General features: G+C 34.3%; 2 protein-coding genes across 2 annotated transcripts in view; both read left to right on the forward strand.

The window, feature by feature from the left end:
• LOC126377166 (homeobox protein BarH-like 1b) overlaps positions 1-13,940 on the forward strand; it is a 70,567-nt gene extending 56,627 nt beyond the window's left edge. The window contains exon 2 of the mRNA XM_050024859.1: positions 10,630-13,940. Within this exon, the coding sequence (XP_049880816.1) occupies positions 10,630-11,021 (392 nt within the window). The 3' untranslated portion in view covers positions 11,022-13,940. The remainder of the gene's footprint in view (positions 1-10,629) is intronic.
• LOC126377010 (soluble guanylate cyclase 88E) overlaps positions 1-17,144 on the forward strand; it is a 327,862-nt gene that overhangs the window by 47,972 nt on the left and 262,746 nt on the right. The gene's annotated exons all lie outside the window — the stretch shown is intronic.

A 17,144-nucleotide genomic window follows, 5' to 3' on the forward strand; every position in this document is an offset into this window, starting at 1 on the left:
GGCATACGCCTTTGTCAGAACAAATGGCGAATGGTCGGGGTGTTTTGCTGTGAATTATTTTCGTATTTTGATTCAGCAGTTTGATCTAAATCTACAAATACATGTTTATGTAATATCAGCATTAAAAACTTATCTGTTTACTAACTAGAAGTAAGAATAAGGGATTGTGACCACTTGCACAAGATTAAATACATGGGTAACGGACTAATTACTAGTCAACTGTCCACACTCATTAAGCATCATAGGACGTCCAAGTGGCAAGTTGTCTTCTAATTAGTTGTGGCTCCATCTATCCCATTATATATCACCGCCGTGTAATTATAGAACGTATCAGCATTACACGCATAGTAATGATAAAATATATACATAACATAAGCAACCTATATACGTCCCACTGCTAGGGTCAGACTTCGTCAATCCACCGGAGGGGATATAGAGCATACCCCACGCTGCTCCACTGCGGGTTGGTGCAGATGTTTGGGCTAGTAGCCCGGGATCAATGGAATAATTATAGGTCATGCAAAACTTTTTTCAGCGTCCCAAAATAATTCTACGAACGTTAACAAAGCAGCGCATCAGGGATGTTTTTAGATACCCATATACATAGCTTTGCTGCCATTATGAGAAAGAGAGTAGCATCCTTGATATACAGGTGCATGCCAGCGGAAACAGCCTCCTGAAAAAGCAGCCTATGCCCAAAGCTCATTTCTTGATCTCTGGACAAAGCCTTGCCGAAACCCAGCTCTTATTTATAAATTATTAATATAACACTAGCTATTAAGACTTTTTTCATACGGATGCGTTAATGTCAAAAATAAATATATTTGAATTTTGAAAATCCCATCACTAACATTCAAACTCTACAGTCTGCACAGTGGTTCGCATTCGACTGCGATAACCACCGGTCGTTACTCTGTCATGGATGATGCACTAACTGCCGACGTATTCCATGCGTGAAAAATGTCTGCCGCCGATCTTGCACGTGTTCTATCGTTTAGGGTTTTAACTTGTAGATTTGAATAGTTTTTATCTTATTTTTAATGGCATTTAGCTTGTGGTTGGCAATAATAATTCGGTAGGTATTGTAAATAATTAAGTACCTTTACCTACAAAGAATTTTCACATTCTGCATTTCATATACTGCAACTAACTGAATAGGTACTATTTTTTCTTATCATTCAGGGATTATTCCTATTACCTCTCTCTCTCTCTTCATTTAAGAGCTGCGCTCTTGTCGGTGGAGTAATCGCCATTCCTCTCTTCTTCCCGCCAAAACCTTCACCTCCTGATACGACACGAACTGCATTCCTATTACCTACCAGTAGGTAATTAGAACACGTTTTCCATCACTCTTACTGAAACCTTTATTTTTTATCATTAGCAATAATGTTGACATAGTATAAATAGTACTTAAATAAGTAAATATAATATTATTTTAATATTTTTTTCCTAAGTTTTTGTCCATAGTTTACTTTTTGCCTCACTAGGCGCCGCCATCAGCCATTCCTTAAGGGAACGAATGATTACAAAAATAAGCGCCTTTGATTTGTGCTGGCGTTACTAGGACAGAAATTTTGTGCCCATGCTGTTCATTATTGGAGACGGAATGTTGGGCCCATACCATTTCTATTTAGATATATTTTAGCGCCTACTTTGCTGACTTTTATGTTTGCCGCCCGCGATGATCAAGCTTGTTTTTCAGTTAGCATTGAGATCTGTCTGATTGCAAAAAAAACCCTCTGATTTTTTTTAGTTTTAAAAAGTATTCGGTAAAGTGCTAATCGGTGCCACAAACAAGTGCGTTATAAAAAATATTTTCATCTGTGCTGTTACTCATTTAACTCAAAACCGCGTGCAATAAATTAAGCATTCCATATCTTATTAACGCAGCTATTTATTAATACCCAATAATAGCTCAGTAATTACAACCAACGCACGCTTGACGACAATGTCGCAATTTATAGTATACTGACAGTATGCTAACTACATCTCAAGAATATTTAGCAATTAATGACCTTTGTATTTACTCAATCCTTGTCATATCGCTTTGTATTTACTAAATCCTTGTCATTGTTTATATCGCTTGTCATTCGAATTTCTCAATAACACTTATCATATAGGTGAGTATTTGTTTAGATAAGTATCTAATTATTTGACTAAGCCGATTAAAGTAAACAACACGTAAATATTAATCGTATACGTATCCAAATACGTACTACATAATGTATAAGTCCAAGCTTGACGTCATCAGAGTCAATTCAATAAGTTGGTAGAGTCAATTAAAACTTGTAATTCTGAGAATATTGGTTTACCTAATTGGCGTATAAATGCTGAGTTTGATCATTATTGGTTCGATAATTAAGTGCCTACATTGATAAAAATGTTTTGCAGCTTGTACGGATGGATAATGTAACCACGAGGCATCTTATAAGGTACTTATTCGAAGTTCTGATATAACGCAAATAACAATCTATATTGTTGACGTACGCGAAACAAGCCCTAATGTTTTACCATAGCTGCGACACTGTTTATTTATTCATTGAAACAATGTCGGCTAATTTATGCCATACTAATTGTCCCTAATGAGCGCCTTGCATTCCTGGCCCACGCCCAACAGCCATCCCAATTTATATTAACATTTAATTCATTCAATCGATCAATTAAATGCTATGTAATAAATCAAGGCTGAATGTTTTGTGTGCTTTGGTCACATAAGTAATTTATTTTTAATTACATAGAAAAAAGTACGTTCTTATAATCTATTGTAAGTGGCTAGAATGTCGCTTTGGTAGTCTACATGACAGTTTGTATTATTATATTAAACAATCAACTGCCAAAAGTTATGTAAGTATATCACTTTGGCGTGTACCTTATCCTCTGTTAATACCGGCAGCCAAATAAAGTCATCGACATCATGATTTGGTTTTTGCCCATACTTCAAGTGCTCGTGAGAGTCAAAGAAGGGCAAACAATTTAGTAGATAATCGTTTTATGATAACTTATTTCTACTTATTTCTGGTAACATCAAAACTACCGCTACGAAAAAAGAATAAAAAACTAAAAAAACATATCGAACGTGCGGCCTAGATATAACTGGCAACGGAATTGAAATTCGAAAAAAGAATTCCCGCGGATTGAGTGCTTACCGCCGCACCGCTACAGATTAAAAAGAAAAAAGCAATAGATATAATTTCCAAATCAATTTCGTTGTGAAAAAAGTTTTTTATAGGAAAGAAAACTGGTAGGCAACGGGGCGTAAAACCGGGAGCCTTCGTGTTATGGTCACCCAAATATGATTCCATCATGAGAACTGAGCCCGTGAGAATGTGGTTGGGGAGATCTATAGTTTTGTTGCAATGCTACAAGCCAGTACGTGACAGTGATAGAAATATAAGAGCCTCAGTAGTGAATGATTTCGACCGATTGCTTGAGCAATATAATGAATGTCTGTCTTCAAAGAAGAATATTTAAGTAAAACATGTGTCACTTCACCTTTGCAATAAGCAGACATACTTAGGTACGTTTAGGTTATATGTATGAGATAATAACTAAACACATAGGATATTAAGGATAAATTACTTACCTTTTATTAAGACTAGTAATGTGTTTCCATTAATTTTCGTTTATAATTAGACCATAGTCGCATCATAATAATAAATATTTTTGTAGTTTCACTAACGAACATAAGGGAGATTATAAATAACATCAACTTAAGATCGATTTTTTTCATTATTGTCAACTTAACATAAATAATAATTCGTATCAAAACTTTTCTTTGTAATTTAAACGCAATCTAATAAAGATGGTGTTTCCATTAACTAGGTATTTAAACAAGTGTACATTTTTTTGCTCTCACCGCTCAATGAAGCGAGTAGCTTACGTCTAGACTGGAACTAATGTGTCGGCCGATGATCGCGGCAATTACACAATTTATTTTTTATATTAGAATTACCGGCTGCATAAAATCGATGAGGATTTTTTTAATACTTTTTCATTCCATTTTTAAAAAGTTCCAAGTTTATCACTACAATTAAAACCCAATTTTTACAATGACCGAACATTAAAACTTACGGAAAACCACGTCTAATCGAATAATTCGCGTAATGTGGATTCCTAGAAGATGATTTCCACTGATTCAGAATGAATTGATTGAGGTCAATCATTTGCTCGTCCAATTTTATTTTTTTTGTCAATTTGAGAAAAGTAGTACAAAATATCTAGTTCAAATGGTGAAAGAATTTTACCGATATTACCTACTTTTGAATTGTTTAAATTTTTTTACATAATAGTTGTAATCACATTACTTTAAAGTAAAAAAATAGTTTCGCTTACATAAATAGAAAAATAAAGAGTACTCTTCAACTAGGTACAACTTTGAAAACATAGATCACAGGACCTACCAAAAATACTTATGACTATAATCACCTTAATTCCTTAGTCTCCACAAGCTAGCCAACATAAAAAATATCACTCGAACTTCAAACCGTATCTCTCAGTGTTTATCCAAAAAAACCGCACTTAACCGGATACTTATCCCTAATTAAGAAAGCAAAAACAGAAACAGAGTCACGGCCCATTATGGCGGGAGGCACAAAGTGTCGCTCGCGGTATTAATCGAGCGTGCTCGAAACCACCCGTTCAAGCAAATCTTTACTCTGTCTTGTGTTTTGATAATGCCGCTGGCTCGAAAAACTCTATGGACGGTTATTATATTTATGTTGAAGACAGACAGTAAAATAAACAGTGCGTTTCTGATAAAATTGTGTAGCAAACACATTAGCTATGTAGAGGGAGTAAGGTAGAAGTTATAAGTTGTACTGCACTGTTTTTTCTGACCTTCTTTATTACAAGTGAAGTCTTAAGAACCATTTTGAATTGACATTCTTGTGAAAGGATTATTTTTCCATTAACGTGATTGTATGAGACATATCTAAAATGTATGGTTAGTCACAAATCTAGCGCGGGTAAATGAGCATATCAGCATCTGTATAACCTAATTTATTAATCCTAATACCTAACAAATATAGTTCATTTAAATATTCATAATGTGGAAATATCGTTTTTCGTGATCAACTTTTAAAATTTTACTTTTTTATTGTTCCTTTTTTTCTTTTTTTTTATCATATCGAAAATAAAACATTAGGAATGCAATAAATATCTTATCTCATCTTATCTTAACTACCTATACACAGTTATATATCGAAATACTTCAGGAATTCGACTTAATTATATGAGATTTCTCAGCAGTCTTTTATATAATTCTTGTGTTTCGGGTTGTTGAAGCAAGCTCATTACCGTTTAATTTGTAAGAAATTGTGGGATCGTGGCTTAACAATGTGTGACGGATACAACCTCTACATAATGTATGTGCTCCGTCTCGCCTATGTATTATAATGCATCTTTACTCGAACTAACGAACCATAGGAGTTTTTAACGGAGCCTAAATGTATATGACTTCATGTGAGGGTAAAAACTAGAGCTATATTATGAATAGTTTTGAAATAAATATTTTTGAAATGTTGTTAGGTGTTGTTGTAGAGGGCCCGGTGAGGTGTGGGCATCTGCATAAGACATAAAACTTCACCCGCAATGTAATTGGAGATAATCAAATAAAGGACAGCGCAAAATATTCATAAGGGTTAAGACACAACACACAGACACAGACACACACAGACACGCACAGACACAGACACGCACAGACACAGACACGCACAGACACAGACACACATACAAACACAGGCCGGCTCATTACCACTTTGCCTTCAATCAAAACACGAAATTGGCACTGAAATTACAGGACATTAGCCAAACTTTGTTTATCGCGTCAAAAATATACGTTGCACTAAAAGTTTGGTGTAAATACGGTCATTAATATCAAAGGATCATTTGTATTCATGCAATCAAAATCATTCTTTATATTTCTTTTATTTTAATGGGCTGTTGCCAACGTGTTATTATGGATAGTTTTTGTAATTGCTCTGTTGAGCAGTTTGCATATTATTAGAATAGGAGAAATATACCAATTTCTGTTGTTTTTGGTAGGAAAGTTAAAGATAAATTTCTTCGGAATACTATTGGCTTCACAGTCTACATGGATAGGAATTACGTAAATGAAAATGAAGATGCAAAAATTTGCTTCTACGATGCTAGGGAACATTCATCATCATTACTAATTTAAGAGCCACGCTTTTATCGGTGCAGCATTCCTCTCCATGCTACTTTTTAGGGAAAATAGGACAGTGGTTTCCCTCTTGCCTTCTGCCCTAAGAAATATTATTCCATCTTAATTGATTTCTACTCGTCACCAATCAATAAAAACTTACCTTATAACACACGTTAATCTGTTCCGATACGCTTTTTTCGCCAGCCCATAGACCATACCCACCTTTTCTTAAAACACGTTTTTCTATAAATTCCTTCTTTTCTATTACGATTCGCTTAACAAGATGTGGTGAAGAAAAAACAGAGTATTCAATTTGTTATCGTTAAAGAGCTGCCTATGTCCATTGTCCAGTAATCACTGTTGGCAAGCGTGCAACGATTGAAGAATAGATTTTACACCAAATGCGAATTAATTGGACGGATTTTTTACTCGACCAAGGCGAAAAGGACCTTCGAATTATTCATGCTGCTTATATCATCAGCAAGATGGACGTAAGAATTATCATCAGTAACGGTCTGGTACTTACTTATATGCCAATAATTTATAATTAATTGGTTATTGTCAAGACGCAAATACCAAAATGTTGCCTAATTATGTTAAAATAAAATGAGAAATAAATGTTTTAGAATGCAATAATGACTATCGTTTATAATTAGATAGATCGTGGCTGACTTTGCAAATTGTTTCTTATTGACAATAGCAAAAGGTGCAAATCAGACTCGCCAAAAATTTCAGATACGTCAGTTAGCGAAGTCAGCGACGAGAGTGTTGGTATCAAATTTGCTTTATAATATTTGATACATTTTACTCCAGTTTTGTTCAGATTACTCGTTCCAAACCGTTGGCAAATATAACCGGAATATAATAATTTATATCAAGATCCGTGACGTGACTAATGATAGTTCTTTTGAAGTTTTAATTAATTAGCTAAATCTTGGCTAAAAGGCATCCTTGTTTCGACAATTACACAGTATACTCGAGAAAAACCCCTGTTTTGATGTTTAAATGTCTTATCTGAATACAATTCATGATTGATTGAAAATCATAATTATGATTACAATTTGATGTTTTTGAGATTCGAATCTGTTTTCTTTCTTCAATATTTTCATGCTGTGTTTTTAGTATAGTACCTAATGGTTTTTAGACATCTAAGATGCAAATATAATGACTTTGATACGACGATGAATATTAAGTATTTTAGTAGCCATTTGTGCTTCTCTTGTGACTTTTTAATTATTTTTTTTAAATAAGTGTTTATGTGTAATAAAGCGTTTTATATAGTTTTGTATTTTTGAAATAGCATTTGTTTTAAACTACGCACTTTTAAATCTCTACACGCATTTCGTCTTTAGCTCCTATACCAATCTGATACGAGGTTCTAAATAGTTCTAATATGTTTCAATCGGGAATCAATCTCATTCAACGCGAAATCCTTCTTTACAAGCTGTACGTGCGTATCGATTGAGCGCTTCGCATCACCTTTGACTATGAAAAGTCGCACGTCAGTTGAATACTCTGATACTGCTGCTTAGTTTTATATCCATTACTTCTTTTCTTTACGGTTAATATTATAGGGTTCTTTAAAAACACGCAATGGATATTAAATTTGTAGAATTGTACAGAATTTTGAAGGTGTCGGAGTAAAAGTAAGGGTCAGATTCCTGCCCTGTCTACGTGATGTTATTGAGGAATTAATTAAGAAGAAGCCATGACTAAATCAGACGGGATCTGAATGGCCGACTCGTCAGCCGAACTAACAATGGCTTTTGTTCAACTTTACTAAGTTACCAGCTGGTAACTTGTGTGTTGACAATAAGGCTTAGGCTTAAAGTTTGAATAAAATATTTAAAAATACGGACCGGTTAAATGATTAAATTATGGGCAGTATTTTTTTTTTAATTTTTACAATCAATACAAAGCTACACATGAACTAGTGCATCAGATACCTATATGTATTTAAATACCTGTGTGTACTTTTCTGATCTTCCTGCCGAGCTGAAAAAGTTTTCTTTTACGTGACGACAGATAACATTAACTACTTGGCCGGACAAATGGAGAGCGCTGAGGACCACCCGGTGCAAAATACCGACAGAGGAATCGTGTCCTTGCGCTATGAGCATCATCTCAGAACCGGTACAAAATTTAAGACAACAGGCCTGTGGGTGTCCAGTTAGGCCCCTGAGAAGATGAATGTTCAATTAGACGTTCAACATTGAGCGAAATTTATGATGATGAATAAACGATTCAATTCACTAAGGCACAGTCAAAGGATGTCAAAGCGGAGTAATGTTTCAAATCAGTCAGGTGCATTCAAAATACGGTGTGACCAATCGCATGTTTTTTTGCGCCCACTAACGATGCCGAAGTCCTTTTAGCATTCCTAATTGAGGTTAGATTCGCTAAGGCTACGATTAGCTCATGATTAATACAACCTTTATTTTACTTGTGTTTTTATAAATTACAACAATTTTTGTTTTTTTTTCCTTCTCCGAATTCAGTTGTGATGGTCGCCGAATGGAATCTTAAGTTGTCCGCCGACGATTAGGGTATAAAAGTTTTTTTTATATATTATGAGATATCAGAAATATTTACGCAATGTCACGTTTACTCCTTATGGTATCTATTAAACATTCAAAAATTGGAAAGATTTCTCATTAAAATATTACTGTCGTAGGGTTCACAATTGTTTTTTTAATTATTCATGTAATTTTTATGTAAATACCGATGGTGTATCTTAAATAAATAAATAAATTGCGATGGACGTAGAGTCTGACAATAAAATCCTAGATCCATAGGTACATGAGGCTAAATCTTCAAAGCAGGAAACAGACTCTCAGCCCTTAGACCCAACAATTGCTCGCCTCAAACATTTGCAACTAAGTCATATGTGTTTTACGACGATTTTATATTCGACCACTAAAGTGTCCGCTAATGTACGGTGAAGGTAATTGTATATTATTATGCTTCAGACACTCGAAAGCCAATAGGCTGACAAAGCGTAGGCCGTTTGCCTTAACGACGTCTTAACGCAATGTGTTATTAATTCCTGCGGTCAACCACGCAATGGAGTCACAAAAAATGTCCGTCGTGGAGGTCGCAACACAAAAATGATATTTTTGAACGATTACACGTAAAAGATGGTTTTAATTAGAGGTATTGTCGATACTGTGGTTGGAACTGTTGGAAGAAACGCGGAATAAAATAATGATTGGTACCTATTTTATTACCATATACATTTATTATTTTTTATGGTCTCTGTTTACCCCGGTGGGGAATAAGTGTGAGTTTATGTAGGTATGTATGTACGTTTATATTATTATAATATTGTGTAGAGTTCAGTTTTATGCTTGATGCAGTTCAAAACAGCCCTTATTAGGTACATACTTAAGTATTCTATTAATTTTAGTCGGTACCCGGTGAAAGCCTTTAGTGAATTTAGTAGAGCTAGGTTAAGAAGAGTTTTATTTTCATTTGCATCTAGAATGTTCCTTATTTTTTGATTTATTCGGTAAGAGGTCTCACCTAAGTACCAATATTTCTTCTTTTTAGAAAGCTGGAAGGAATAGTAGACAATAACCGTAGTTAATTCAAATTCTTCCCGCTACCAATGTTGATCCTTGTCTATGCTAGTTACGAGTTAAGCGTAGATAACATAAACAGGCCACCGGAAATGAAGATAGCGCCATTGTTGCGTTTTTCCATTTCCGCTAAGTTTATTGGAGCTATAAAAAAATTGCTTTTCTAACAACCATAGAAACTGATTGCTTCGCGATCGTAAACTTGCAGATTGTGTTAATGCTATGTTGAAATTGTCTTACCCTAGTACAACAAAGAGCCATTCAAGAAGGCAATTTGTACACTTATCTCGCTTTAAAATGGCAACATTATTTTCTTTGGAAATTATGTTTTTAACTGCACTTATTATAACCGGTAAACCCGAAATTAGATTTTTTTACAAACTATGTTTTACGTCATTTCGCTTTTCTAAACAATATTTACGATATTTTGAAGAGCAACCCGTATATGATTGGCCGCTCGTTAAAATGTAACGATTGGGTGTGTTTTTATTGTGTTTTTACGACAGAAGAGTTACATTTTAGCGCTGCGGGCTGTTTATTGCGGTGTCATAGACTCGAATAATGTTTTAGGGCTCGATAACAACTCGAGAATGCGTTAACTTTATCTATACGACCCCACTTTTACCTCCAATCTTTTTATTTCACGTGGAAAGACCAATTTGAACTTGAAGCATTATATTTCTTGTTTATTGACGCTGAGATATCGGTTTATAAAGTTAATGATTAAACAGAATGAATCCAAAGAAGTTAACAGACATAAGTACAACTCCGTAATTTGATCCCTCAAAAGGAACCCAATACTTAACCACAAAAAAGTGTGCCACATTAGAATTAAAAGTACTTTTTTGTATTACTCATAATTAACAGAATATTTTCTATTTGTTACAGATGGTCAGTCAAATCACCTAAACCTCTTCAACTCGCGGCCACAGCCGAAGAAGAAACGAAAATCCCGAACAGCATTCACCAACCACCAGATCTTTGAGCTGGAGAAACGGTTTCTATACCAGAAGTACTTATCACCAGCGGATAGGGACGAAATTGCTAGTTCACTCGGCCTGTCCAACGCGCAAGTGATAACTTGGTTCCAAAACAGAAGAGCCAAGTTGAAGAGAGACATGGAAGAGTTGAAGAAAGACGTTGAAAGCGCAAAAGTATTATCAGCTCACAAGAGTTTTCTTGAGAACGTGACAGATTTAGGTATATTGAAGAAGAAGGCGATGAGCATAGGCGCCAGTGAGGAGGCGGCGACGAATTTAGTGGTGAATGCTTCCAAATGAGATGAGGTTACGCGTGCGCTCGCTGGCGACATCGCCTACGACCGCCGCGTCATCGATTACTGAACTCTCGAATTCAAATTCGAAATGTGAATGTGAATATACTGTTTAGTGATGTTATGGACGTTCTCTTCACTAATATTGAATGCTCTGTACATAATCAATCGCGATTGACGATTGTTATGACTGACAATGCCGACTTTGATAGTTCTTCAATTTATCATAATTCTTAACAATAACGTTTCGACCATGATATGTAGAGAAAAGAGTACATAATATTGTTGTGTTAAAACGACTGATAAAATAAAAAATAAAAAATTGTCAATCGCGATTGACCAACAGACTTATCAAAGTAGACAATGCTCTTGCCTACTTCACTAAGTATTTAAACAAAACCGTCTGTAAATAAAATAAAAAGTTGTCGTTTATTGTACAAAAAATCTTATGGAGATGCTTCGTCGTTCGAAATATAAATGTGATAGTTGATTTTATTTAAGTACTTAATATTTTATAGAGTTATTTCTAAATTATTTATTGTGGACGGGTAACCACTGGAGTAGGTATAGATAGCCGAAATGTAGAGACGAAATTCAAAATGGTGGCAAGAAATATTTTAATAAGATTTTTTCTTTTAAGAATGTTGTTACATAAAGTTTTATGTGAAAATAGAAGAAAAGACTTTCTAAAGTAGGCACTTGCTGCGGATACATAAAAGTGTACGAATCAAAATGTAAAAATAATTTATTGTAGGATACTAAAAAAACATCAGTAAAAGTAGTTAGAGATTCAGTACCTAGTCAAACTTAAAAAAAATAAAAAATCTTTGGAATACCATACGTCTTTGTGTAACGCTTTCTAAAAAGAAATATATCTCGATACTTACAGAAAAAATGAATAAAAAAAATGTGCAATAAAAGATCTATATTCTATAACCCAGTGACACACCCAGGTAATTATAAGGTTGAATGTACATATACAAATGTAAAGGTAGACTTAGTATTAGATATACATGGTAGATTTGTATACATAATTACTTATATGACATTCTATTGTAAAAGATACGTACTATTTGTCGCTGGCACTTACGCCTTTTTGACTTTCATTTACACCAGACCTAAAAGCTAAAAGATCCTAAACCACAATGATAAATTCGTATATTTTACAAAAGTACTTCACATAAAACTAAACTAGTGGCTAATCTGATTTTTAATTAGTAAATATTATGATATTACTAATTTAAAAATTAGCTCGAATTTCTACTAATTACGAGTACCTACCAGCAATATAGGAAAATGTTAGATGTATTTACGAAGTAATTTCATGTGATTTGAAATATTTAAATTACGACAGAATGTAAAAGGACTTAACTTATGAAATGGTATCTATGTTCAGTTGACTACTTGAAATCGTTATTTTATAGAATGTACCCTGTATCTATTGTTAAAAAAAATAACGAAAGGGCATAATGTCTACAGGTAATAAAATATACTTCAGTAGAAGTGCCTCAATAATTAGTAACGTACAAAAACGCTCCAATGGGCAGGACTAACAACCTTCGGGTGGTTGCTCACTATCCAAGATCTCTGGATGTTGGACGAAGTTGAGTTTAGAATACAATCGATCGACTATGTGGCCACTATATTTGGTCATAACTTAAATACATAATACGCAACCACCCTTACGATTAGCACATGGTATGTTTTATTATCTGTAAATAGGGCGAATTAATCTCTTTTTTAATGGGATATGCAATGTACTCTGTTCTGTTACAGTTAAGTACGTGTAACAAATAAAAACGATCGCCATTTATAAATTACTTTTCTACATTTATTTTTAATAATTCCGTTAATATATTGATATAAAGAAAAATGTATATATTTTCCGTAAACAATTATCGTTTGTGTAGTTAAAATTGAATTTTATTACCCATTGTTATGGTGTAACTCGCCGTGTCGGGCTAACATTTAGTCACGCGAAGGAATTAGTCATATTAAAACAATAACACCACCCACATAATAAATCACACATGTAATCACTTATAATTTAAAAAAAATGCTAATACGCGTAACTGATATACCTAATATAATAGTACTTACAAAACCAATAGTAATACCTGTCCAATCGAAATAATAAAACAAAAAACAGTGGTTTATGTACAATCAAAGAGCAAAAGTTCAGTCACTGACCCCAGCGAATTATTTGTAAGCAGTGGTGAAATTATGAACCATTAGTTGTCATAATTATAAAATTTATGTTTTTGTTGGTGTTTTTGGTCTATTACAGAAACGACATGTAACCAGGAGGTCTTAAGTGCAACCAGTTAATTTATTACATTGCAAGAAACTGATTGGACTTTTGTAGCTTATCATACCTTCTTGTTAAGTAAAAGATACATTGAGTATCAACAAAATAAAACATGAATGATAATTCCTTTAAGTGACTACTTGTAAAACCCTACCAACTACAGTAAGTTACATCAAGCTACGTTGTATAGGAAAGACGTAACTTTCTTTTTATTCATACATGTCACTAGCCTATTTCGAAGGTGTAAGTAGCCACACTACAAAATAAAGAAATCTACAATAAATGCAGTTTCATTGTCATCACTTTTCCACCAAGATAAAGCCTACTTTAGAAACGTATTGTCGTTAATGTCATATTTTAATGTGTACTCATTGTGGCTTACATTTTGCTATGTTATATTAAATTTGTCAGAAAATAAATACCTATATTTTTCATTTCCTTTTCATTGTATAACTTAAAAAGCAGTATGTTTTTCTTAATAGCATTGTACTTGGTGTAACAAACTGTAGTAAAACTTCTCGTTCCTATATCGTTACTCAGTTATTTACATAATATTATATATGAAAAGTTTGTACTGTACAATATACATTAATACAATAGTAGGTACACGCGAATATTCGCGCCATTGTGGATATTACTTAGTGTAAATAAACAATTATGTGTTCTAAATTATCTTTGTTTCATTACACATTCTGACACTACATTCCTAGACTCAAAGGTCCTTTATAAATTTCTTCTTTGTATATGATCATCGGTCAACGATTTCAGGAATAATGACTCAATACGATGAAGCCAAAATAAATATAATAAAAATAAATAGTCTAAGTAGGTACGATCACGAACATTAATATAGTACACTTTGGTACCATGTCCCATTAACTTTTGGCCAAATTAAAGTGAAAGTCCAACGAAATGTCGAATATGTTAGTGGGACAGGATTCTAAAGTGTAATACAGGATATTTATAAGTATAATGGTTATAAAATCAAACGAATGATTATGACTTCACATTCTAATTTCAAGCAAGAGTATTTTGAAATGAACAATCAGACTTTCAATACACTGGTCTTGTTATGTAGCTATTAGCTTTGGAAAAAAAAATAGGTAAATCAACACTTAACAACATGACATATCTCACGACTATATCCCTATTCGGATAGTCTGAGGTACACCGAACCCAAGATGAACTAAGTTAAGTACTCACACCTCATCAAGCTTTCAGTTTTCTGAGCTTTTGGTAAAACTATTCAATTCAATTTTCAGTTGCTTTATCGATGAATTAAAACTCTGGAAACGAATGAATTTATGTAATAGATTGAAGCAAAGAATTCATAATGAATCCTAACTCACCAATACGTAAATAGTGATTAAAACATCACATTATGTTTCCATTACTAATACCTACCTAAATGTAATCACGTGGAGAATCATGTGAACAATTGCAGCATTAGTAGTACTCATGACTTGGCTCACGATTAATCATAGGTAATCTGAGTAGTCGGAGCACTAGAAAAAGCCTAGCATTTGACTACAATTAAGATGATTAGCCAGATATGGATGTCAAGGAAAAAAACGCCAATTCACTCGTACCTTGAACTCCAAGGTTCTATCGATCTAAAACTTTATGGTTCGGCTATTATTGTAACGATATGTTGAAAATGATGAATATGTAGTTTGTTTATATTGGTGGAAATAATTTAAAATACAACTAATCACACACACTAACTAATTTAAGAGCCACGCTCTTCTCGGTGTAGCATTCTACATGATACTTATTCAGGTAAAAATAGGACAGTGGTTTCCCTCTTGCCTCCCGCGCCGCAGTACTCTGACTGACGCGAGTGGGACGGCGCACAGAGTACTCTATTTCAAAGCCGTACTAAGACTCCTATCCTCCGCCTCTGAATAGTACTGACAGTTACTGCTGCCCTCTGTCAAGTTCCAGATTAGTCCCTGTGACTTGCCCCTTCCGTCCTGCATTGCCGTACCGAGAGCTCCGATCTAAGCCTCTTGAACCTTGAGGTTTTTATCCGTATCCCTGGGCAAGCGTTCTACGTTATACCCCGTAGGTCTAGGTCCCTTTCCGAACTTAACCACCATCTCACTCCGGCCTACTGAACTTGTGTGAATACCAATAAATGTAATAAAATTTACTATATTTATCGAATGCAGTCTATTTATGTATGTAGTGTATAGGGAAGTATTACTATTAGGCCTGCTTTGAATCAAACGAAGACGAAAAGTTCATAAACACTGGCCACTATTAATGCAAAGGGTCATAAACTAATGGGATTCGATCGAAAAAAGAAGTAATCTCACTGAAACTCCTTACATCAAGACCGAAAAAAGAAACAAAAGGTAATTAAAAATATTCCATACAGCCATCAACACATAGCGGGACTCTCTCATGGTGGTGTATGAAATCGATTCACCACACGCACGTAACTATGTACACAACTCGATATAAATGCGTAGATAACGATATAAGTGTTGAAGTTTGCTTAGAATTCGCTTTGTTTGAAGTCGTCGCGTGCCCAAAGGAGGGTAAAGGCCGTGCCACATTGAATGATGAGCGAGGAAAATAAACACTAGGTACCTAACGTAATGACGTGTTAATGTCATAATGTCATAACAAAATTATAACAGTTCTGGAAATCAGAATAAATAAATTGCTTACTACTTATGTTTTATACCGCGGTAGGTATATATACGAGTATAATAATATATAATATATGTTTATAATATTCTTAAGATTTGTTTTAAAATTACCAACAAGTAATTATAATCTACAATTACGAAACTTGGCGAGTAGGCATACTTCGTTTATATTTATATCCTTAATCATGACATTTCATATAAAACGAAAGCTAAAAGAAAAGTGTTAATACAACAGTCATAAAAACTTAAGTAATTGAAAGACAACCAATCACGAATAATTTTTCCCGTCATTCACAATCTCCATAAGGTAATACAAACATGACCCACTTTTCAAAGACCAAAATAAGACAATCGTAAACAATCACGGATCTTTAGAAAGCGATTGCCAATTAAAAACTCAAATAGCTATATTAGGTGCGGCAAAATTGTGATGACAAGATGGCGTCGATTACCATTAGCGCGGTGTGGGCCCGCCTTAACAACGACGTCAAATTACGTTCGAAATTTAAATTGTTAAAACTGTACGAGAATTAGTTACGGACAAGAGTTTGTTATTCGTTAATTGGTCGCCCACTAGATACAATCACCGGCGTATCTTGACCTTTTCTTATTTAAATTTAGTTTGTGGTCAAAGTTCTTGGCAAACTGGTTATCCAAGCATGCACGCTCGCTCGTTTCGGTCACATTTAAAACATTCATTGAAGGTTGTTAATACGTTAACTATGGTAAAGATCCTTATGAAAAGCGTGATGAACCGTATACAATAAATAATTGCTCTCCACGCTTGTACTCGCTGAATGAAGCCTTCCTTATTTGCCTGTCTAGGTTTCCATTTAGGCTTGACACGGTTGTTTGTCGATTTCAACCATCAATTCATACTCATAATCGAGCATGAATATTCAATACCTACTCATTTTATTGAACTTAAACTGAAATAAATTAAAGATGTAAATTAGGCACCTATAAGGATAACCGTTTAGAAGGAAATGTTTATTGAAATATGTTATAATAGATATGAATGATCACTAAGTATGTAGAGTCTTCTTATGTATTGTAACGCAACAGAAAAAGAAGAAGAAGAAGTAGGCAGAAGGCAAGAGGGAAACCACTGCCCTATTTTTCCCTAAAAAAGTTGAATGGAGACTGCTACACCGACAAGAGCGTG

Source organism: Pectinophora gossypiella, chromosome 22 (genome assembly GCF_024362695.1).
Source record: "Pectinophora gossypiella chromosome 22, ilPecGoss1.1, whole genome shotgun sequence".
In the NCBI taxonomy this organism is placed as follows: domain Eukaryota; kingdom Metazoa; phylum Arthropoda; class Insecta; order Lepidoptera; family Gelechiidae; genus Pectinophora; species Pectinophora gossypiella.